General features: G+C 41.5%; 1 protein-coding gene across 1 annotated transcript in view; it reads left to right on the forward strand.

Annotated features, from left to right (window-relative positions):
* RASL10B (RAS like family 10 member B) overlaps positions 1 to 20574 on the forward strand; it is a 77603-nt gene extending 57029 nt beyond the window's left edge. Inside the window, exons 4-5 of the mRNA XM_075264803.1 lie at positions 10356 to 10480; positions 19383 to 20574. Of these exons, the coding sequence (XP_075120904.1) occupies positions 10356 to 10480; positions 19383 to 19653 (396 nt within the window). The 3' untranslated portion in view covers positions 19654 to 20574. The remainder of the gene's footprint in view (positions 1 to 10355; positions 10481 to 19382) is intronic.
* Positions 20575 to 25465: the final 4891 nt, after the last annotated feature.

The raw sequence follows: 25465 nt of genomic DNA on the forward strand, positions 1-25465 counted from the left end.
AATTATTGTGATCAACACAGATGTAAATGACATTAGCCAGAGCTCATTGAAACCAACCAAAATCTCTATGTAGAACCTGTCACCTCTCCTGACAAGTGTATTAAATTTGCGTCTTCCCTATAAAATAACAATTCTGGAGCATCTAAGGGTAAGTTCACACTAGGGTTTACAGTACCCATTCTAATCAATCATTAGAATAGAAGAATTTACTAAAAAGTAAAAATGGATCCATCTAATGACGAACACCAGTGGATCTCGAGTGACCCCATTGACTATAATGGAATTCCATTGGGTATCTGCTAAATTCTCAGTCATTTTGCTAGATACAATGCAGGACTCCTTGTCAACACTATTCAGCAGGGACAGCAAGTAGGATGCTTGGATGTATATCTAGAGGTATAACCAGTAGGAAGAGAGAGATTGTGATTGCTCTCTATAGCATGCTAGAGAGATCACATCTGGAGTACAGTGTCCAGTTCTTGAGACCTCCCCTTCTAAAAGATATACTAGAATGGGTGCAAAGGTGGATTACAAAAATAGTGGAGGGTCTAGAGTATAAAACATATTGGGAGCAACGTGATATGAGTAACGTGATTCCAAATGTGTGTAGTTTTTTTAAAGTTTTTTTATTTTTGCTAATTAAAATCAGTTTTTTTTGTAGTAACATTTTTTTGCATCGACACTTTACAAGACCTATAACTATTTTTGCCAACTGAATTGTTTCAGGGCTTATTTTTTTGTGGGAAGACCTGATGTTTTTATTAATGCCATTTCGGGGAACACAAAACACTTTGATTGCTCTGTATAATGTTTTTTTCAGTGGCCAAGAGACAAAAAAACAGCCATTCTGGCATCTTTTTTTTTTATAGAATTTTTTTTTTTTTATGCAGAAAAAGTAACATTATTGTTGTACTGCGCAGATCATTCTGTACGTGAAAATACTCAATCTGTGTGTTATGGTGGTTGTTTTTTTATTATTATTATTTAACAATTCTTTTGAGATGGGGAGGGGGGGTTAATGTATTATTATGTTATTACTTGCACTTACACTTCAGGTATTCTGTTATCGCATGCCTAATAGCAGACGGGGAGCCCTTCATTAGGCTCTTAGCTGTGATGTTATGGCATCAACCCCCTGTGATTTTGTTTAACAAGAATACCAATGCTTAGAGGAAAGAGCCCCCTCCCTCCAAAGTCATTAAGGCAGAAGTCCCATGTTGCAAAAACGCAGCTTTTTTTTGTTGTTGCATGTTTTGCTTTCTTTTTTTGAGCCAGAGTCGAAACTGGATTGGGAAGAAGGTAAAAATATAAGAGCTTCTATATATTTCCCATTCCTTTTGTAGCCAATTTGGCTTTGGCTCAAAAAACTGCAGCAAACTCTGCAACAAAAAAAAGATGGGGCTCAGCCCAAATGCCATGGTTGCTGTTGACTGTGGCATCAATAGGGGAAACTCCTGATCCCAGGGGTTAGGAGACCCTGCTCTGTTCTGATTCAATTGACATAGAAAATCTATATATTGGTCAAGAAAGGGTTAATCACGCCTGAGATAAACACATATAATTCCTAAGATAAAGTGGAAATAATAAAAGGTCAGACCAGATAGACCACGTGGGCTTTTTCTACGGTAATCCTCTGTTTCTATGTCATCGTAAATTACCTCTTATTCTCCAAGTGGGCAAATGCCCAATTGTTGAGGGGCACGGTCGTGGCAGTGAAATGATGTCTGTCTTATTAGCATTTCATACTTGGTGAGAATGAAAAGACGACAGTGAACGGGAGGAGGAGGGGGGTCTTGGTGGTATGCAGTTCTCTGAACAATGTGTCTGGGAGTGCTAATGTGCAAGTAAAAATGGTGTACAGGCACATACTATTAGTGCGTCATCCTCTCCGTATCATACCATAGGTCATCTACCATCCTCTGAGCATAAAGTGTTAACCTATTCCAATGATATGCCATCATATAATAAGATGGAAATAACCCTTTCATTGTCTTTATTTCATTCTTCTTCTGCTGTATTTAGAATTGGTTTACTTAGCCATTTTTGCTTTTCACGTAATGATTTAGTCGCTTCTTCTTCTAACTAATAAAGTGTTGAATGAATTACAATCTCCCATCCGATCTGACACTGGGCTTGGAAAGACACCAGTACACACGGAGCAGTACAGTTGCCTTGGCAACTGCACGATGACTGGAGAGTATGTTGCATAGTTACTTTTAATTAATACAGGAGCCATATATGATCCAGGAGTTACACGTTCGCCTCAACAGGTGAATCACCCAGCGTGTGCAAATGTCTGTCAACACTCCATGTCAGATCAGACCGGAGATTATAATTGGAGTTACACTTTAAGGTTTTGATCACACGGTACAGTAATGATATGACAGAGCCACCATGCTACCATTGTGCTGAAAAACTGTGTGGCTATGTCAGCCTTCACCATATTCCATTATAATGTATTACAAACTGATTATTTACTGTTCCATATTAATAGCCACACAATGTGACAAGTTATCACACATCTATTAACTAGAAGCACTCAATAATAATACATTTGCAATATATCCATGGAATACTGTGTAACGCTAGGTCCACACTAGTGTTCGGGTTTCCATTCGTGTGGTCCGCTTGTGGTTACCCAAAGAAACCTGCGGACCCCATAGACTATAATGGGGTCCGCTGGGTTTACACCTCGTTTTTACACAAAAAAGCAGAGAGAAAAGAGCCCTGTGCGATTGCTTTGTTTGCATGTTGGGCAATACCATCACTGACTGTAACTTGTAACCAGGATGAACGTGCAATGCTTTGCTGGAGGTTGCATGGTCATTTCATTGGTACAACCTCTGTATTAGTAAAGGGTATGTATTTATTGGCTGACTAGTAGCACCTCTCTATAACATTTACTGGATTTACTATTAGCTTTAATTCTCTTTACCTGTGCTATTGCTATTTACGTAGATATTGCTAGGATGAGCTATTCTTTTGGAAATCAGGTTAGAGTAGGTCCATGTTATTTTTCATCTCCGCTGTATATACTGACATACCGTTATAGAACTGAATTTGCTGCTTCCGGAAGCACTTTCTGGCTTTTATGACTGACTAAGGGTTTGCTATCTATATCAGTTATTTAATGATTTTTCTTTCACTTTCATTTGTTTAATCTTTTTGGTGCCATTTTAGGTCTTCAGAACCAGTTTCCCAGTTATGATCTTGAGTCATGGCTTCTAGTAGTTACACCTTACAAAGGTCAGCACAAAACCAATTAATAGTGTACCTTGACATGAAATTTTATCTTTTATGAACAATAAAGGCCTAGTAATAAATCAGGTCCCCCTAACTTAGTGTACAAAAAAAAATAAATCTATATTTACCTAGATCCCCAGTGCAGTCATGTGACTGCCCCGGGCACATTTTCTAATTTTTCAGTGGCGTTCTGATCCCGCAAGGAGGGAAACGCAATGCCTCCTATACTAACCTACCACCCCTGAAAAGCTCATGGTACCCTTTGTTGACCAACTGACCAAATCCCTCAGGTAACGGTCGTTGTCCTAATTGATATGTGCTAAGTACTAGCTACGAGGCATTGACACCAGACACAGAATGTTGGTATTAACTCCTCTCTTAGCAGTGAAGAGAGTGCACTGACGCACTTTATTAAAGCAACATCAGGTTAATCTAGGTGCCAGCACAGGAAAAAGAAACATTGCAACATTAGTCCTCATGTTCAATCCTGATTGGTGTAGTATATCTTGATTATGTAGAAGAGAAGCATAAGCAGTTCCATATATAGTCAGCTACTCCCGGTCTTGCGCTATGTCTCAAGGGAGCTGTTTTCTGATAGCAAGCCAAGCACATGTCTTCTTGCACCCAATAGAATTCCGTCCTGGATGTAGGCGCAATCTTATCATATAGCCTTGCAGCATTATTGTAAGCGGCCATTTTCTTGTGGCTGGCAGGCATGTGCAGTCTGCTTTGCCCTAGGCCCGAGGCAGTGGCGTAACTAGGAATGGCGGGGCCCCGTGGAGAACTTTTGACATGGCCCCCCCGTCCGACGCCGAAGACCTCGACTGACCCCCTCCTACGCGTTTCTGCGCGTTCTATTATCCCCCTTAGTGGCCCCTGCACACAGTATTATGTCCCTTAGTGGCCCCTGCACACAGTATTATCCCCCATAGTGGCCCCTGCACACAGTATTATGTCCCTTAGTGGCCCCTGCAAACAGTATAAACAATTATTATACTCTGGGGTCTTTTCAGACCCCCGAGTATAATAATCGTAGACCCAGGGGAATAAAAACATAAAAAACTACTGTTACTTACCTGTCCCCCGGCTCCTATGCGGTCTCCTCCACTGCTGTTCTTGTTCAATGACGTCGGACATCACATGACCTGGGATGCAGGCCGGGTTCATGTGACGTCAGAATGGACGTCAGGAAGGAGGCCTGGCAGGATCAGGGAGAGGTAAGTAACATGTTTTTTATGTTTCTTACCTCTCCTGGTCCACCAATCATTATACTCAGGGGTCTGAAAAGACCCCCGAGTATAATGATAGCAGTGGTGGCGGGTGTCAACGGGCCCCTAATGTCCCGGGCCCTGTGACAGCTGCCTCCGCTGCTATGGCGGTAGTTACGCCACTGGCCCAAGGCCTAGAAGTTTTAAGCCAACCCCTGGAAGAAGACGCATCAAGACTCCGTTCCTGAAGAAGATGGAGGTGGCGCTGGAGAGTTCTCTTGCAGCATTGGGGACACCCCCAGTGCTGTTTGAGCGCTGGGGCCCGCTCCCAGTGCTGCAAGAGAACTCATTTGCATACCAGCGAAAATCGGGATTTCAAGGGAACAGCGGCATGGAGAAGACATCTAAAGGTAGGAGATGAATAGCCTTTTTTAAGGCTATTCCTACGTGTCAACCAGAAATAAAATGTGTTTAAATGATAGGATCCCTTTAAGCAGCATATATACATCTTATCAAAGATTATAATGTTTTTGCAATATAACAGCAAACAAAAGGAATACATTTATTTTCTAACCTTGTCCCCTCCACCCCATTATACTTACCGTACCTGTCTTCCACTCCAGACCTACTGGGCACGGGACATCACTTCTTCTGAGCACTGGACGTCACTTCTTCTGGGCTACTGTGCATGGCGACGCTCCTGCTTTTTTTGCAGGCCATCTGCTGGCCACCAACACCTGCAAAATAGAGCCAGAGTATCGGCATGCACAGTAGCTCAGAAGAAGTGACATCCCATGCTCAGAAGGTCCGGACCAGAAGACAGGCAAGTATGATGGGGTGGGAGGGGTTGAGTTAGTTAAAGGGGTATTCCCACGTCACATACTCACCAGTCTTCACTGCTGTAAAATCTTCTTTCTTCCTGGTTTCTTGCGCCATTTGGTGGGCGGGGTTTCACATGCAACCTGCCGTTTAGCTCCGCCCCCAAATTAATGTGAAGTTCCGCCCACCGCATAGCGTGATCCTATGGGGGGGCTGAAGGGCTTGTGATGTCATCAAAGGTCCTCAAACAACACTATATGCACAATATTGGACTATAAAGTACAGGGAGGGTCAACTCCATTCTGTGTTACATACAGAAACTGCCTGTCTCTGTCATAATGAACATAATTGAATTAGCTAACCTGATAACTGGGAGAACAGAAGACGAGTTCAAAAATGAAAGCAGCTCCTCTCCCCTATCTGAGAGCAGCAAGCTTGGTCATGTGGTGTAGACACAGGAATAGCTAGAAACACATCCTGGCTCCCGTGCACTTAATCCCTTCTCCCTCCCCCCTGAGAGCAGGCAGATACATCACTTGACTTTTGAGCAGATAAGTCAAGGGCTGTGTCAACAATGAAGTGAATAAAGTAAGATAGTGGACAAACAAAGCAGTTTTGCTGAAGCAGTGTATTTAGGAAAAGTCTTACATCCACATTAACAAGCAGTATAGATAGGATCCTTGTGATGGGACAACCGCTTTAAGAAGAGTTAGTAGTGGGCAGGCTAGCTAGGAGGGGGTGTGAGAAAGGGAGGAAGAGGGAGTGAGAGAGGGAGGTGGTGTAAGTCAGTTCAGAGTGAACTCCAAGGCATTATGCTAATTTTAGGAAAACACAGAACAGGAAGATGCCCGTGTAAACAAATGCAGAAGATGCCAGGAGCTCACAAAGAAAACCAGCAATCGCTTAAAGCACTGTTAGCACCAACAGACCTTTTTTGAAAAAATTTTTTTTTCTTTGCTCAGAATACCCCTTTAAGAATCAAAAGAGGTAAGGGATTAAATAAGGTGAAATTTTAGTTGTAATTATGAGATCACAGTGGTGGATTAGTTATATAGTATTAAGTGTGCATTTATCTGAGCCTTCCCTCCAGTACTGTCAGTGTAGAAGATGAAACGGTTACAAGAAGAAGCAGTTTATATATGCACACACCACGCACCTCTATATCTGTTCTGTTACAGTAAGTGTCGCCTCTGCTGTGACTCCCCTCTGTAGTCTTTTTTTTTTTTTTTTTCTCGCCCCCCTGTAATATTTTTCTAAGCTAGCTTGTCTGTGATCTGACTGGTTACATAACATTTGCAGATTCAGGCAGGGGGAATCCCGCCATAGGCATGTCGCATCTCACTCTTTGAAGTTACCACCCCCGTTTTTCTGTCCCTCAGCAACTTCCCACGCTGAGATGTGTGTGCTACAAACCCAGAGGCAGAAGGGATGACCCTCTCCCTCATCAGCATGCCTGTTAAGGAGGAGTGCGTGGGATATAGTGACAGGAGGAGTGAGTGAAGAAAAGAATGATGTAGGATACTTTCTGTAATTGCATAGCAGATGAAAATGGAAAAATGTGAGAATCCATTGTAGTAGGGCTTGTGCTGTGATGGCAAAGTGATCCAGCCTAAGTCGTTCTTATGTCCTGTATATATTGTAAGGCTAAATTCAGGTTAAATTCTTTGTTTTATATGCCATTCTGTTTCGAGGTTCTCTCAAGAAGCATTTTATTGGTCTTAGACAATGGTATAGATTCAGAGGAAAAACTATTTATTTTTGTCACATCCAGCTATAATCGCAACATGAAAATGACCTGTAGTGGTTGACGATGATTACCATCATAATTGAAATTACATGGAGATTCTGTGTCTATCTATCTATCTATCTATCTATCTATCTATCTATCTATCTATCTTTATATATACTGTATATATATCCTCCTTTTATTAGTGTAATCGAGAACAAGTTATATTGTAACATTTCGGTACAAAAACAATGGACCTTAAACATACATCAGACGCCTAAGAGATAGAAAGCATGTGTAAATAAGTGGCATCCAATGCAAGGAGGAGGAGAGCAGACTCTCATCAGCATGGGAATGACTTGCCTGCCATTGTCATTACTCTGATCCTAACATTGGTTTGAGTTAATTAGATTAGATCAGTTAGAATGTGAAACGCGTTGTATTCTATCCATATTTTTATATTTCTATTTTATTTCTCTATTTTTTAACTACAAATCAATATAAATGTGTAACACTTATTCTATACTGGCTGCATGGTCCTTAGATTTAGCACTTCTATCAAGGTCCGAATTCTTACATTTGCTATAGGATGTATGCCATTTGAGGTCTGTTTTGGAATCCTGGTGGATCAAGAACACAGATTTTTAAATTAAAAGCCTGAGATCGTGCCAAAAAAGTAGGGTGTGCTACACTAAGGATGCAGTCTATCGCACACACTCTACTAACAGAAATGGGCCCTGACCTCCTTAACCCAGTGAGCCAAATGATCCTGATAGGGTCCGGCACTATGGTCTACCCACACTCCACAGAAACAGAGAATGGACCGGGTAGCAGGGAAAACATGCATAAATTAAATAAGTGAGATGAGTGCTATCTAGTATGGCCTGGTCTCCCTGCTGGATCTATAAAAATTCCTTTCCAAGCAAATAAAGGTGATTGCTCACTAGCTATGAAAGAAGTTCAGTGCAGTGTTCTGTACTCAAGCGGATACTTTCCCCAAAGAGTTCAGGCACCCCAAGAGCCACCATCTAGTGAGGCTCTTTACCACCTCACACTTTCATGTTCACAACATAGGGCCTATGCAGACAACTGTTTGCTAGGTCAGTTTGTTATCTGGGTTTTTCCCAGATAGTACACTGACCCATTCATTTCTGTCGGTGCATGCACATGACTGTGTATTACATGGAGCCGTGTGTGGGCCAACAGTTTGGGACGAAAAACTCAGGAGAGGTCTTAATATTGTCCGGTTTTGCGGCCGTGCTTCTGCGGCCCCCATTTATTGAATGAATCACGGCCAGTGGCCAGCATGCGGTTGTGTACAAGGGAAGTTAATTGCATCTATCTAGAAGTTCCTTCCATGCTAACCTGTGGTTTTCTGCCCTCCATTATTGGTGTTGCAGTGTTTTTTCTCTATAACGTTGGGGTGTATGCACACAGGCTCAAAAAGTGTACAGTATTGCAGAGAGTCTCTATAGTATGTAGAAGCACGATCTCCATGAACTGAATGCATGGGATGCCACAGATTAAAACTTCTTATGCCTTAGTGTGAACTGACAATAGTCTCAGGGTAATGGAGTACCTTTATGTTTAAACTGAACTCTATTCTCTAAATCTATTATTAAATCCTTTAGGCCAGGGCCCCATGTTGCAAAAACACTGCATTTTACATTACCTGCAAAGTGAATAGGATTATAGCGGAAATGCTGCAATTTCAAAAAAGTTTCTGTTTATGTAAATTGCAGCGTGTTAATTATACCTATGGAAATGCTGGTATTTCTCGTATAGCTATAATAGAGGTTTTCTGTAAAAAAAAAAAAAAAAAAAAATAATGAAAAAAAAAGCAATGTGTTTCTACCGTGGTCTTTGCTGCATGGGCCTTAGGCTAAGGCCCCACATTGCGGAAACCCAACTTTTTTGAGCTAAAGTCAGGAGTGGATTGAGCAGAAGAGAGAAGTAAAAGAACTTTTTCTAGAGTTCCCATTCATTTTGTAGCTATTCCTGGCTTTGGCTCAAACAAAAAAAAGCTGCATTTCTGCAACATGAGGCTTTAGCCTAATACTCAGAAGAGGGGTAAACTATGGAGAAATGGATGTGTTACTAGTAATGTTTTTCTATATTATGTATATGTAGTGTTCCTTTAAAGGTGAACTCCTGGAAAAGTTATCATTGTTCAGTCTGTTTGTAACTTACATCCAGTAAAATAGCTGTGTTATTAAATTTATTTATTTTTTATTGGTGGCTTTTTTCTTAATTTGTGAATTTTGGTTCCATGTTGTACTTTGCAGGGCTTATAAAAGGGGGTAATTTCTGTGTTAAAACTGCCCCCTTGCTGACCCTGGCTAGCCACCGTTCCCTGAATGATGATGATGATTGTTAGCAGGAGTATGGCAACTCATTGAGTACTGATGAAAACGTTCCTTGCTTACTGGTGGTTCCAGTGAGTACAGCTCTTAGTACTCGCCAGTCTTAGGACTCCCTATATCTTTGCTCTGGCTTTGCTCTGATGTAACGTGCATAAGTGTCAGGAACAGAGAAGGAAACCGCAAATCCTAAGAGCACTGAGTACTGAGAAACATACTCTCCACATGCTGTCTGGGCTTTGACTGTGTGGGGGCTCCAGACAATATGCTGTGTGGGACCTGGCAACGTTATGCTGTGTGAGAGATGGGGGCATTATAATATGTGGGATTTGGTAATATTATATTGTATGGGAACTGTGGAATTTATTCTGTGTCCACAGAGGTGATGGCTGGGGAACTGAGCTGGGTTATTAAACTGTGTGTGGAGTATAAGGGGGCATTATAATGTGTGTGGGCCACTGAGGGGGCATTATACGGTATGTGACACTTAGGAAAACATTATACTGTAGGGACCTTGCAACCCACACCATGACTGTCTGAGACATTGAGAATTTCCTAACTTGTCTAAAGAGACTTTACTTCAGGTCCACACTGAAAATCATGTATGATTCATAATGTGGGTCATGCAGTCCTGCTAATACACCACGACGGAGGCCACTGGTAACAAAAAAAAGAAAAAAAAGACCCCGACAGAATTAACAGTACATCTATTCGGAGAGCGTCAATTAGAAACCAACCAAACAATAAAAGCTTTTCTAGATGTTCCACTTTAAATGTAATCATCTGTACAACACTTGTTTTACTGTAAAATAACAATTTTTTTTATATAACCTACAATGCTACAATAAGTGTTATTAAACCATTTAGTAACGCATTTACTGACTGTTTAACCCTTTTTCTTTATGTCATTGTAATTTACAAGAGTGGCATAATCTGTGTGAAAATATCCAGTTTACATAACATGGCAAAATGTAAGTCATAATATGTTGTATGTTGCAGGAGTGGGCAGATTCCTGCTGCCGGGGACTCCGAAGTGCACACGCTTACATCCTCGTCTATGACATTTGTTGCTTTGACAGTTTTGAATACATCAAAACCATAAGACAACAGATCTTGGAAACAAGGTGGGTCACAAATACCTAAGAAACCTGCAAATGGTGTTTGATATTTCATTACTTCATAAAGTAATGTTTAGATATTCCACATGATTGTTCAATATGTACATAGTAAAATGTAGTAATGTCAGGGGTATTCCCATTCAAGGTTTTACCCAACACATTGCTTTCTCTATCTTGCTCTGTTTGCCAGATACTGCTGAATGTGTCCTCAGTGTTGACAGTTGGTTGCCTAGGTTACAGACCTGCTCTCAGGTCACAATGCTGACTCAGCTCCTTTTCACACACACACACACACACACACACACACACACACACACACACACACACACACACACACACATTCTCTTCTCTTCCTTGCACTGCATATAGCTTTCAACTTTTAAAGGGGTATTCCCACGTCGCATACTCGCCAGTCTTCGCTGCTGTAAATTCTTCTGTCTTCCGGCACTGCTGGGGAGTGTTAGATGCTGGCACAGGTGCCTGCAACATCGCTACACTCCTGCCCTGCATGAAGCCAGCAGCGGCAGGAACGATACTGCTATTCCACTCCTCCGCCCCCCCTCCCCTCCAGAATATTAGCATCGCTCCTGCCGCTGCTGGCTTCATGCAGGGCAGGAGCGTAGCGATGTTGCAGGCACCTGTGATGGCGTCTACACTCCCCGGCATCCGCCTCTCTATTACAGCGGATGCCGGGTCTGTATTGGCGGCCCCTTCCCCCAAAGTGTAAACTACCCCCCCCCCCCCTCCAGGCTTGCTCCCGTGCACTTAGCCCCTCCTCCCTCCCCCCTCAGAGCAGCAGATACATCACTTGACTTTTGAGCAGATAAGTCAAGGGATGTGTCAACAGAGAAATGAATAAAGTAAGATAGTGGGCAAACAAAGCAGTTTTGCTGAAGCAGTGTATTTAGGAAAAGTCTTACATTCACATTAACAAGCAGTATAGATAGGATCCTTGTGATGGGACAACCCCTTTAAGCCATGATAAGGGCTAGATAAGTATCTTGAGCAGTACTTCTGTTATGTGTATGTAAATACAGACATAGCTGTGCCATTTACAGCAAGAAGGAGCTTTGTGGAGGGAAGAGATAGGAAAGCAACTGAAATCCTAAAATGAGGAAACCCCTTTAACCCCTTCCCGACATGCGCCGTAATAGTACGGCGCGTGTCGGGTCTGTAACTATGGCAACCGCCCGGGAGCCGGGCGGCCGTCATAGCCGCCGGGTGTCTACTGCTTTAAGCAGTAGACAACCGGCTCTAATGCCTCCGATCGGTCCCCGGACCGATCGGAGGCATTAACCCCTCCGGCGCTGCTGTCAAAGGCGCCGGAGGCGCCATCTTCCCGGCGGCGCATGGGCGCCGCCATTTTGGCAGGGATCGCCGGCTCCTGGAGCATGCTCCAGGGCCGACCCCCCGTTGCCATGACAGCCGGGAGCCTTGTTAAGGGCTCCCAGCCAGTCTGCAAATTCTCTCTTTTGCAGGCTGGTGTATACAGCCTGCAAAAGAGATGATGATTTTTTGCAATGCATTGCAATGCATTAGCATTGTAATGCATTGCATTAGTGATCAGACCCCCTGGGGTTCAACACCCCTAGGGGGTCTAATAAATGCAAAAAAAAAATAAAAAAAAAAGTAAAAAAAAAATATAAAAAAATATAAAAAGTATTAAAAGTTCAAATCACCCCCCTTTCCCTAGAACAAATATAAAAGTAGTTAAAAACTGTGAAACATATACATGTTAGGTATCCCCGCGTCCGAAATCGCCCGCTCTACAAATCTATAAAAATATTTTTCCTGTTCGGTAAACGCCGTAGCAGGAAAAATAGTCAAAAGTGCCAAACCGCCGTTTTTTCACTGTTTTAATTCTGATAAAAATTTGAATAAAAAGTGATCAAAGCAATAACATTTCCCGAAAATGGTAGAACTAAAAAGTACACCCGGCCCCGCAAAAAAAGACGCCCTATGCATCCCCGTACACCTATGTATAAAAAAGTTACGGCCGTCGGAATATGGCGACTTTTAGAAAAAAAAATTTTTAACACCGTTTTGGAATTTTTTTTAGGGGTCAAAATGTAAATAAAACCATATAAATTTGGTATCCCCGGAATCGTACCGAAACACAGAATATAGGGGACATGTCATTTTGGCTGCACAGTGAACGCCGTAAAACCAAAGCCCGTAAGAAAGTCGCAGAAATGCATTTTTTCTTCAAATCCACCCTATTCTGAATTTTTTTCCTGCTTCCCAGTACATTATATAGAATAATTAATGGTGGCATCATGAAGAAAAAATTGTCCCGCAAAAATTAAGACCTCATATGACTCTGGGAGCGGAGAAATAAAAAAGTTATGGGGTTTAGAAGGAGGGGAGTCAAAAACGAAAAACGAAAATCAAAAAATGCCATCGGCGGGAAGGGGTTAAGGCTGAGGCCCCATGTAGCGTAAACTCCGCAATCTTGCCACAATTTTTCTTCTTTTGTCTTTATGGCATTCATTCTGCATTAAAAATGACAAGGCATCTTTGCCTGGTGGGTCATTGTGATTACAGTGATACTATATTTATATTGGTTTTACTATGTTTTGCATTGGGTCACCGTATGCTGCTATCTGCAACTTTTTTTTACTGTTATGTCAGGGCTCTTTGTTTGCGGGGCAAGTTATACCTGTGGATGTCTAATATGTTTGTTAATTTATCTGCTTACATTATTTTTTTTAAAACTTTTCATTTCCTCTTTTTTTTTTTCTTGTCCCACAATGGGACTGAAGCCTAGGAGCTCTTGATCCCCAGTGCAATGTACTGACATCCTTCTGCAGTGCTGTACATTGCACATAGACTCCCCATATACAATATGGCCCATTGATTGGCCTCCTGGCTGTCAGGTCAGCCCCTTGGACCTTGGAATGTAACCACAGGGGATGTCCTGCTTCAATCACTGCCTGCCGTTGAATACAATGGGAGGCAGAGTCAAGGTGGAATCTGTCTTAAAATCAACTCCAGATTCCACAGTATGAACATACCCTAAAGAGCTTGCTTTGTGCTATATGTTGCTATAGACAGGAGCGCTAGATGGCAGAATATTCAGAAATTCTGGATTTCTTTTATAGGACACAAGCGAGCAATGCAAACTGATACAGCAAAATGCTGGCTTCTTTATTTGTATAGTCTGCTGTATAAAATAAAAATATATTGGGGCAGATGTCCCTTCTGTCGCAGAAATCGCCAAAATCGGCAAAGAGAAAAGTCCTGCATGGAGGACCTTTCACCCTGTTGGTTTTAGAATAAAAATGTTGGAAACCTACAGACACCCTGCGGACCCGATTTATAGTTTATGGGGTGTGCAGGTAACTACTGTTTTAGTGGTCCGGCTCTGCTTTTTGGGTCCCCCGACGCACCAGAACAATGGAGAACCCAGCGTATCCAGTCACAGCGTAGCTTTCATTTCTTATAGCGTTTTTAATTAAAAATGAAAGTTGTGCTATGGTTACTATGGACAACTAAGACATTTTTTCTTTAAGACAGTTTTCATGAATCCGCCCCATTATGTATAAATATATTTATTTAGTATATAAAAACAGAATTAAGGGTGCAGTCACATCAAATGGATGGCCACCTGTTAAAAAAAAAAAAAAAGTGGAGCCCTTACTGCTAAACCGATGTAAAAAGTTTGATGTGACTACAGGACAAACAAGCAATTTCCCAGGTCTGTTGGTTACACAACAGCGCCACCTTCAGGCATTACCAAATATTTGTTGTCAGAACTCAGAACACACCATGTAGGGAAAGGACCTTTGTATTAGGGAATCTCTGATATTTTTATTTAAAAAAAAGCCTCTAAAGTGTCACCTTAGTAATTCACTTAGAGTTTCTAAGTAATAGCCATATAAAGTACATAATTCAGTCACATGCATAGGTTTTTAAGCCTGCCTCAACTCCCCAGCTATAGTACCCACAACTGCAGTTATCAAGAGTACAGCGAGTGAGCAGTGCAGCATCCGGCATGTAAACAATACTGGAGCTGCATGCTGTGGGAAACAGCTGATCTGCAGGGTCCTATCATTCTAAGAAATCTGAGAGATCAGTGGGGGTCTAGCCCCCTTGGCCCCTGCTGATCAACTATTTGAAATACTGTGGGGCTTTTGTGAGCGTCTGTTTTACAATGACCATGCAATGTTGTTACAGCCTGTAATAATAATGCATGGCTGCTATAAAACTGATGACGTGTGATGCAAATAATGAAAGGGCCTCACACTGTGTAATATATTCCCCAGAGCCTCCATTCAATATAATGCTCCACAGTGGTTCCATACAATTTAATATGCTCCGCAGTGGCTCCCACACAGTATAATATGCTCTACAGCATATTATACCCCCACACAGTATAATATGCTCTAAAGTGACCCTCACACAGTATAAAATGCTCCGCACTGGCCAACACACAGTATTATATGCTCCACAGTGATCCCCACATAGTAATGTATTCTCCACAGTGGCCCCCACACAATATATGTTCCACAGTGGCCCCCACATAGTATAATGTACTCCACAATATTATACACTTCGCAGTGACCCCCACAGAGTATCATACACTTTGCAGCGGCCCACACACAGGATTATACGCTCCGCAGTAGCCCCACACAATATTATACTCTCCGCAGTGGCCCCCACACAGGATTATACGCTCAGCAGTGGCCCCCGATATTATATGCTCCCAACAGCCCCTCCTCCACTCTGGTACTATTATTATACTCTGGGTTCTCCTAAGACCCCAGAGTATAAAAATTGGAGGCCCAGGGAAGGTGAATAAAAATAACAAACACTAATACTAACCTTGCCTCTCCTTTCCTGGGCATCTTGGCTCAGTCATGCTGTCTTCAGTATCTTCAGTCCTCAGCAATCTTGTGTGGGCGCACTGATGTCACTACACCGCTGCACCCATGTGACTACTGGGGCCTAATCACAGGCCTCAGCGTGGCCTCAGTCACTTGACAGAACATGTGCTGATTCCAGGAGAGGTTACTATAAGTATTTATTATTTTAAGTCACCTCCCCTGGGCTAGCATCCATTGGCAAAGGGCATGGCAACATACCGGGCCCACTTTTTATTTACAATATGTATAGCGGTCGGGGAACCAGGCTTTCCTCGACTACTATCATAGTGGTCCGAGGCCCTGGCCATGGGCCCCATACCCCACCCCCTGCGTCCATGATCGTTACGCCACAGCCTACTACACTGTCAGGTTGTGCAGACAACAGACGGGATAAATAAGAAGAGTCGCCTACTTCCGCTACCATACTACGATGCCTCTGCCTCCAGATTAGGCTTCATAAGCACAACCGCAGTTTTAATCCTCAATTACAGATAAAGTTTGGACATTTTTATGGGCCCATGCACATGGCTGTAGATTTTTCAGCTGTGTGTATGTGCCGTATATAGTACAAGGACCGCAAATTAGTGCAGGTTCTACATTAGAGGCCTTTCTTTATGCTGAACCTGACTATATGGGGCCTTAGTATATATTCACACATCTGAAATTGAGGCAGAGTCCACCTCAAAATTATCTCCAAATTCTACCTGAAATCTTTCTCACATTCTTTTCAATAGGAGTCAGTAGCTGATTTTTTTCAGCTAGCAGAAAAAACAAGTATCCTGCTTGATCTTCAGGAAGAAAAATTCTTCCTGGCTGGTGCGAATTTGCAAAGTCTGTGGCAGATTCCGCTGAGAAATTTGGCCAAGCAGAAAATTTCAGCTTGGAGTTAAATTTTTCAGTTTGTACAAATTCCACCATGTGAACATACCTTAATTATACATATAATTTTATATGTTGTCTCTTGGTGTTTTTTTTTGACAGCAGTTGTCATTTAAGAAATGAGAAGGTTTCAGTGTAGGTTTCTGGTGTGACACTGGCCGCATTGTACCTTCTCGCCCTTAAAATTACTATGACGTGCTTAAGCAGCTTACTTAGGTTATATCATGGTCTGAACAGATACTGACATTGTTTGATTCATTATTATTACATACATGTATGTTCAAGTGTATTTCTACACTGTAGCCGCATGGATATGTAGTTTCATCTACTCTGTTCCTTGTAATGTCTAGTAGTGTAACTAGGCAACAAGTACAAATAGCCATATTCCAGGCTGCACAAATATAAGCAATATCAGAATCGTGACTCCGTGGTGTATATACGCACACGTATATCTCTCTGGTCATCATATAGAGAAATCACAAGCTTTAACAGCCAGATAAGAATGTAACATGCAGAAACTAATGAATACAGAAACAATTGTGCCTAATGGTTTACTTTACTGGCAAGAACTAAAGATATGACATGAATAAATACATGAATGTGACAACAAGCAAATCAGAATACTTGCTACAGTCTATGGGTGAGCACGTCTTCTGCAATTTTCTCTCTCCTGTAGGCCTCTTCAGGCCAGTCTGCCCGAGATGGCTCCTCATTGCCTGCACAGACTAAATACTGTGCGCACCAATTGCTATATCAGCACCATGCTATCGCTGTCTCCATTGGTGAAACAGCTGCTGCCTACTAGCAGATTGGTGGCTGGCGACAAAAACAGTCACCAGCCCTTCACTTCTGCTCCTTAGTGATGTCCGTGGTGCCTATCCTGCAGGTCCTGCCCCATCATTCTCTGTTAGACTAATATCCCAACGTGAATCATGGTAAGGGCTAGCAGCTGCCTACCTAGGCATATATAGGAAGAGAACTACTACTCTTAGGATGGCCTGCTCTGGCACCTTGGCCAATTAGCTGTGACATCACATTCATGAGTCACATGACTTATTTGTAGCTTTGCCGCATTCTGTTGAATGGGGCTGAACTGCAGTGTACTGCAGTGTTTTGCGCAACCGCAATACAATGTACAGCAGTCGTTGATATGCAGTGAAGATGTCTCAGAACTCCTCTGAACACTGCAGCCACTTCAGACAGCAGATTGGTGGTAGAGTTGGGTGTCACATCTGATAATGATGACCTATTCTTAGGAGGATAATGTTGCGTTGCTTTGTTTTCCAGTCATTGCTTCCTTTAGGCTGGGGCCACACATGGCGTAAACGCCACGGGAATAAAACATCATTTTACAGTCTCAACAAAGTGGATGGGATTCTAGTGAATCCCGTACCCATTTTGCTGAAAAATATGCGCAGCGGACATGCTGCAATTTTCAAACCCATCACAGTTTTTGAAATCACAGTATAGACAAATGCTGCTGCACACCATGTATGGGTGAAAAGGTGAAACACAATTTTTTATTGGTACATGGCGCCATGATTCCTCTGCGCGCTCTGCTTACTGCTAGATCCTATCTGAAGAAGGTCCAATATTACCGAAACGTTATGTTCATTTCTATGATCTAGTGCTTTCTTTATGCTTGACAAACCACTCATGGCGTATATGTACCAATAAAAATTGTGTTTCACCTTTTCACCCATACATGGTGTGCAGCAGCATTTGTCTATACTGTACATGAGTCGCAGGACTCTTTGACTGCTAGCACCCATACTCTTTGTTTATAAGTGTGCGGTTCCATTGCTCTTAATATATAGTTTTTGAAATCACAGCATGTCAATTATACCTACGGAAATGCTGGCGGTTTCCCTATAGGTATAATGGAAACAGAAAGTCCACAGAGGAAACCTCTGCAGACCTCTGTGAAAAGCGCTGCGCATAATACCACAATGCATTGCGCTTTTTTGCTATAGGATGCTACATGGGGCCTTAGCCTTCCGGAGGAACCAGCTTTTAACCTGTAATGAACGGTTTGGTGCAATGAGGACATCCCTGTTGCTCTCATTGCACCAATGAGCTTCCACCCTACTATTATTGACAGTTCCAGACAATGTACAACAGGGAGTAACGGAGGGACTGGACACTGGAAAGCATAGCTTTTTGTCAAAAAGTCAAAAAAGAGGGGTTTGAGACTGTTTCTTACCCCATGAAACCGACCTGGACCGGAGGTGCCAAACTTCGTCCCTGGACTTGTAGGGAACATACAGCAATAGAGGCAGATACTTGGAGGAAGATGAAGATTGCAGCACTCCAGGGTCTTCAGTTAAATAAATCCTTTATTAACGCATTATTTTAAAAACAAAAATAGTACACACACAAGGAGTGCAAAAGTTAGGAAAAACACATGTGTGCTAAAAACCGCCGACGCGTTTCGGGGCTCAGGGTCCCCTTAATCATAGCGTACTTACATCCTAGCTCTTAAACCTTTATAAACACTATGGGTTCTACCACCCATCTGTATTCAATCAGCAATCAGGTGTCAACCCAGAATGAATAAAGTTTGTTCAAAGGAGTGAAAAAACACACATGACAAGAGGAAAAAACACATTTGCATACTATCAACATATTTGCAAACCATTTGTACAAGTATGTTGCCACTGTAGTAACAAAAAAATGTATTGTGCCTCTGACTAATCCATTTCTATATATACGACATGGCATCATGTTATACTGCAACGGATCCCAGTTCACCAGAGGTAAGTATACCATTATAAAAGATTTTGGAAGAGACTCACGTATGATTTAAGCTTGAGCATATTCACTAGATATCCACCTTAGTTAGCCCAAAAGTGGTAACCGGATCAATTTTATGGATCTTAATAGGAGCGATATCTACTACCCAACTAACTTATTCACTTGTATAGTGTATGTCACATGATAGCAGTACATAGATAGCTTTTTGTCGCAACAAGAGTGTCACTGTTACTGTCATTGCACTAAACAGCTCACTAGCATATCAGGAATAAGCTAATATTCTTTGAAATGGAGCCAATGATCAGGAATCAGAAAAAAATTTTTTATTCATGTGAAGTAAGACTATCTGACTGTGCTTATAGTTCAATAAGTTGAAACCTGTTTTTATTTCTGTTCCTTTTTCTTCACAGAGTGATTGGCACATCTGAAACTCCAATTATCATTGTTGGGAACAAGCGCGATTTGCAACGAGGACGTGTTATCCCACGTTGGAACGTGTCCCATCTGGTGAAGAAGACCTGGAAATGTGGCTACATTGAATGCTCTGCCAAGTATAACTGGCACATATTGCTACTTTTCAGTGAACTACTTAAAAGTGTTGGCTGTGCAAGATGTAAGCATGTACATGCTGCAATACGCTTTCAAGGGGCACTACGTCGCAACCGGTGTTCTATCATGTGATGGCACAACATTTATTTTCATGGATATACGGTGAAAAGAGGTTCAGTGTCATTAGTTCTGGGATTTACGATGACCACTTGCCCAACAAAATGACTTTGATACCAATCCTAGTGAATGGATCCCGCGTTCTACCACATCTAAACCTTAACGTGATGTCATAGCATAGCACTCCGTTGCTTATTTTCAGTGGGAAATAGGGATCTAAGACCTCTTCTGTGATGACCCGTATGCTCCTTTTCTAACAACAAGGTTACTAGTGGCATAATACTTGCTTATTCATTTGATACTAGATAACGGATGCCCTTACAAGGAATAATCTGTGCTTGAATTTCTACTTGCTACCTTAAATTTAGGGGATTTCTGCTTAACTTCCAGTTTGGTTCTATGTCCTAATTTGTATAGATCCCAACATGGTCTTCAAGAAAGTTTTTTTTCTTGAAGTGGATCCACTTGTAGCTATATATTAAAACTCAGGCAGATAGACCCTCATTATTGGGTCTCTGTGATATCTCTGGCTACGTGTGCTGTTGTTTTGATCTCACTCTTCCATTTCTTCTTACAGGGTACAGTACATATCATTGTACATTAGTCAATAAAATGCCCCCCATAGATGTCGTCAATATAACATGATTAGTTATAAATTCAGCACTTTGCATCACATTTCCCATTTTCTTGTTAATACATAAGCACATTGTCCATGCAGACCATCAGCATTACCAGGTTAACTTTCATTCCAATAGAAAAACCCTATTGTTATTGTATTTGTTCTAGTCTTGTCTTTGCCAGGAGATCAGGTAGAACATTGCTGTGAGATGTTTTACAGTTCAGTCTGGCAGCAGAGGGCTCATTTGTGGTGAAAATAATTGTATTTAGTTTCCTTTTCTTACAGTCACCTATAGATATATATATATATATATATATATATATATATATATATATATATATATATATGTATAATAATTTGTATCAGCACAACAAAATAAAGCCACCTTTCAGAGCCAAGCCTTGTATTTGACCTACAATGGTCTTGGTGATAACAGTGCAATGTTTTGTGGTTATGGACTATGTTGGTCTCGTATTTTCTTTGTTTAATGTACCTGTGTACAATTGCGTCTGACTTTTCAGCTCGCTCTTACAGACAGTTCAGATCAGTGGCGTAACTAGGAATGGTTGGACCCCAAGGCGAACATTTGACAAGACTTCCTCTCTGTGTCCTCTACACTTCTGTTGTCCAATCTGCTCCAACCATCTCCGTAATTATAATGGTTGTATGTAATGTGAGGACTAAAAGGACCACTTGACAGAATGGGGTGCAGTGGAGCTTGTATGGCTACACATGATACTCCAGTGGCTCCTTATTGTGAAGTTGTAGGTATTCCATGTGCTTCCATGGAGTGGCATCAAAGAAGCTTATAGAGAAGAATATTTCTTTAAAATATCCATTGGAGTATTTATCGTATAGAAAATAAAACCCCTTTATTCTGGTGAATTTGGAGGCATATGGAGGGAAAGAGATACAGATTAGACATTAGGAAAAACTTTCTGACAGTGAGGGTAGTGAGAGAGTGGAATAGGCTGCCACGGGAGGTGGTGGGCGCTCCATCAATGGAAATCTTCAAGCGGAATCTGGATAAACATATAGCTGGGATGATTTAGGAAGACCTGCACTCGCAGGGGGTTGGACCCGATGGCCCTTGAGGTCCCTTCCAACTCTACCAAAAAAAAGTAAAAAAAAAAAAAAAAGAGTCAATGTATGACCCCTTAGATTGCAACCCAGAGGTACACAGTATGGAATACATGTATGAGCATATAAAGAGTCATTGAAAATCTTCCCTTTAACAATGACAGCCATTTGTATCGCAAATACCTGATAACGGTGTACACTTATATGTGTCTATAATCATTTTGCTTTCCTTTAAAATCTGGTCCATACACAGTAATTTCTATGGGAGTCTGTGATAGACTTGTATTAATTCATAACCAGTCTGTGATGAGCTGCAGGAGGAGGGAGCAGAAGCCTGAATCAATGCTGAAAGCGAAGCGGAGGAGTGTTTCACACTACCTCAGACCCTAGTAACCTAGTGGTAATGCAGATACGTTGTAGTCACACGTTAGAGCCCCTAAGAGGGCTAAGATTTAAATGCAGCCAGGGATCAAGCACTGATAAAAATACATTATAAGTATATCTTATAGATCTTGACTTTATCATTCGTAAGCTCAGAAGGAAAAAGGAATTTACTTATACATAAAACAAATTTGTCATATACATGATGGTCATGATCATCTAGCACGCATTGTTGATTCCATGAACTAGGTCTACAGCTACATGACACTTTGATGTGTGTACTAATAGTAATATCCTATCCTTCCTACTAATATTATAATCATCCTACTTAATATTATAAATGTGAAAGTTTATGTGTTTGTTACTCTTTCATGCAAAAATGGCTGAACGGATTTGGATGAAATTTGGCACATAGATAGTTTGTAACCTCAATTAAAACATAGGCTACTTTTTATAACTGTAAATGACATGGCTTCAAGACTGTTATGAATTTATGTTCATATACTATATTACACTGCTCGTGGCAGCACCTTATCTCAGTTAATTGGAGATTGCTGATAGTCACGTCTGTTATCTCTCTATGTAAACACACAGCTAACCCTGAATCCATTTTGTACATGTATTTGCATATTACCTGATATGCTCCAGGCAGTGTGCTGACACACTGGATGGGAAAACACCTTTAATCCAAATAGTCAGTTTGCTCATTTTAAACATGCCTGGAAAAAGAAAATCTAAGTTGTTGCAAAATTCTAAAACAATGAGAGATATGGAGGTAGCCAGAAGTCAACAGAGGACGGGGACCATAAACGCCAACAACACACTCATTATATGGCGTCCCAGCGAGATGATGAGATGCCGGAACAATTGCAGGCACATTACAAGGAACAAGTTCAGCAGCAGGCCAGCTTGAGAGCTGCCGGAGCAGATGGATCATCAACGCCTAAAACACACTCATTATATGGCGTCCCAGCGAGCTGCTGAGATCCCGGAACAATGACGGGCACGGAGTGAGGAACAAGTTCAGCAGCAGGACAGCTTGAGAGCTGCCAAAATGCTGGAGCAGGTGAACTATCGACGGCAACAATTTGCTGAATATAGGCAGATCATCGACGCCAACAACACACAGATGAAGTCGCGGGCAGAGGCTAGTCAATTTATATAACTATAGCCTATACATTGTATTAAAGAAATAGTACAAAAAAATATGCTATTTGTATGGGAATATTGTTGAGCTTTAGGCTAAGGCTCCATGTAGCAGGCCACAGTAAAAAAGCGCTGTGGGAAAAACCGTGGCGGCAATGCATTGTTTTTGAAAATCACGAGCATATTTTTACATATTATGTATATGGGATATGCTAGAATCACATCCACTTTGCAGTTTTTTGCCATGGTATTTACACCAGGTTGGGCCCCAGTTTTATGTAGATTGTCCCGGCTCATAGCTGAACCAGACTGAATGGCTCTGAAGAGCAGCTCTTACATATGGAGCAAGTGGCACATTTCTGCATTGCACAGACCGCCTTTTGGTTTCATTGTATTTTTGTAGTGTTTCATTTCCTCTCTGGTGCTGCAGGGAGATTATATACTTGCTGCCAGATTATTCCCCAGATTACATCTGATTTGGGGCCAAAATTATACATTTTCAAGAGGTCTGTTACTGACAGTCTATCCAATATAGCTTTGTTTATTCACATTTGACAACTTTTTCTTGAAGACCTTTTATTACATCTGAAACTATTCATGTTATTGAATAAAGTGTATGCCTTCCATTAAAGTTCACCTTTTGTATAGTAAGCACCATCTAGCATTTGGTCCCGAATTCTGTGTAACATTTTATTGTGACCACAGCAGGTAAGATGAACAGAATGGATTGTGTATTTATTGTACAGATCTATGTTCTCTATGAGCAGGGCCGTTCATATTTGGTGAATACAGACCCCAAACAACATAACAACTCACAATGCACAACAGATAGGGCTCGTTCACACGTGAGCACAGGGGAGGTTTTTGACAGCGGATTTCACATCAAAAACCTCCCTTTTACAATGGTGGTCTATGCAGACCGCCAGGCTTCTTTTTTCCGCTAGCGGCGGGCTGCTGCTAGCGGAGAAAATAAGCGACATGCCCTTTCTTCAGGCGGAAGCCGCGCGGCTTCCGCCCCCGGCAGCACCCTCCTAGGTCGGCTCATTCATTTGAGCCGACAGCGGAGGGGAAAGCCGTGACCGCGATGGTCGTGGCAGGCGGGTTTTGACCAGAGAGAGATGCGGCTCGCCGCGTCTCTCTTGGTGTCAAAACCCGCGCGGGCAGTTCACGTGTGAATTAGCCCATAAGGTCTTTACAACCCTAGTATAATGTTTATTTTCTGTGAACACATATATCCTAGACTGAATTCATATATCCTCTATAAAGTCCTGGAACATTGCTAACAAATTAATCATTATTAGGTAAAGTAAAAATGTCATTTTGGTTTCTCTTTTGTTACCAAAACTAATCATTCAGCGGTGTCCCAAAACATTTCACAAAGAGAAAGTAAACTTTTTTTTTTTTTAAACTGTAGATTGTGAGCCCCATATAGGGATCACAATGTACTTTTTTTTTTTTTCCCCTATCAGTATGTCTTTGTAGAATGGGAAGAAATCCACGCAAACAAGGGGAGAACATACAAACTCCTTGCAGATGTTGTTCCTGGCAGGATTCGAGCCCAGGACTCCAGTGCTGCAAGGTTGCAGTGCTAAACACTGAGTCATCATATTGCCCCAAAGAGAAAGTAAACATATTTAATTTTCATAAAATGATAGTGCAGGTGAAGGGAACATATATTACAATATACTTCACTAAATAAAATTGCCTGTGTCTTTAAATATTATTCCTATCGTCATCTGAGTGATTTTGTTCTGTACTCCATACACAAGCAGTCTCAGTTTACAATGGGGAGGAGAAGGAGAGAGGCAAAGATATGAGGCTTCCTACAGCATTAAATGACTCACTAGAACTGTCTCTCTACAGTGCTTGTCTATGAGTAGCTCTCCTTTTCCTACCCCCTCATAGAGTTCTATTATACATATTTAATGAGTTGCAAAAGAAAACAAATTAGTAAAGAAACAGGCACTTTTCCCATATAAAGCATTTATCATCTTCACCTGAACTATGGATTTATGAAAACAATATGATTTCCACTTTAAAGCTGGAGCCCCACATAGTGTAAATGCCACAATTTGGCCACGGCGGTTTGCATCAACTGTAAAGTAGCTATGGAAATGATGTCATGAAAAACAAAAACTGTATTTTTGTAAATCACAGCATGTCAATTATACATAAGGAACTCTATAGGTATACATGTCATCTATGTGTTGTCTGTGCCGATAATCATGGCCTCGTGACATGCACACAGTAGTGTGTATGTCACCTACGAAACACACAGGTCATATTTTTTATTTTACTATTGGACAGTGCCACCTGCTGGTTAAATTTAAGTACAAGTTATTATGTAATGGTTGTAAAACTGCTGCCATGATAAGGTTTATTAGTATGTTAGCATTGCCTGAATATGCTTTGCATACACCTTGCAGTGGACTGGTTTGTAGGCAGTAAGTCGTATGTGCTGACAATTAACAAATAATTACCAGATAAGCAAACAGCAGACAGTGAATACAGCTTTAGGCAATCACATATAGGCCTAAAGTCATGCAATTTATTTACACAGGAAAACTCGACATTACAGAAGAGGGAACACTGTCACTGTGA

The sequence above is a fragment of the Leptodactylus fuscus genome, chromosome 2, assembly GCF_031893055.1.
Source record: "Leptodactylus fuscus isolate aLepFus1 chromosome 2, aLepFus1.hap2, whole genome shotgun sequence".
In the NCBI taxonomy this organism is placed as follows: domain Eukaryota; kingdom Metazoa; phylum Chordata; class Amphibia; order Anura; family Leptodactylidae; genus Leptodactylus; species Leptodactylus fuscus.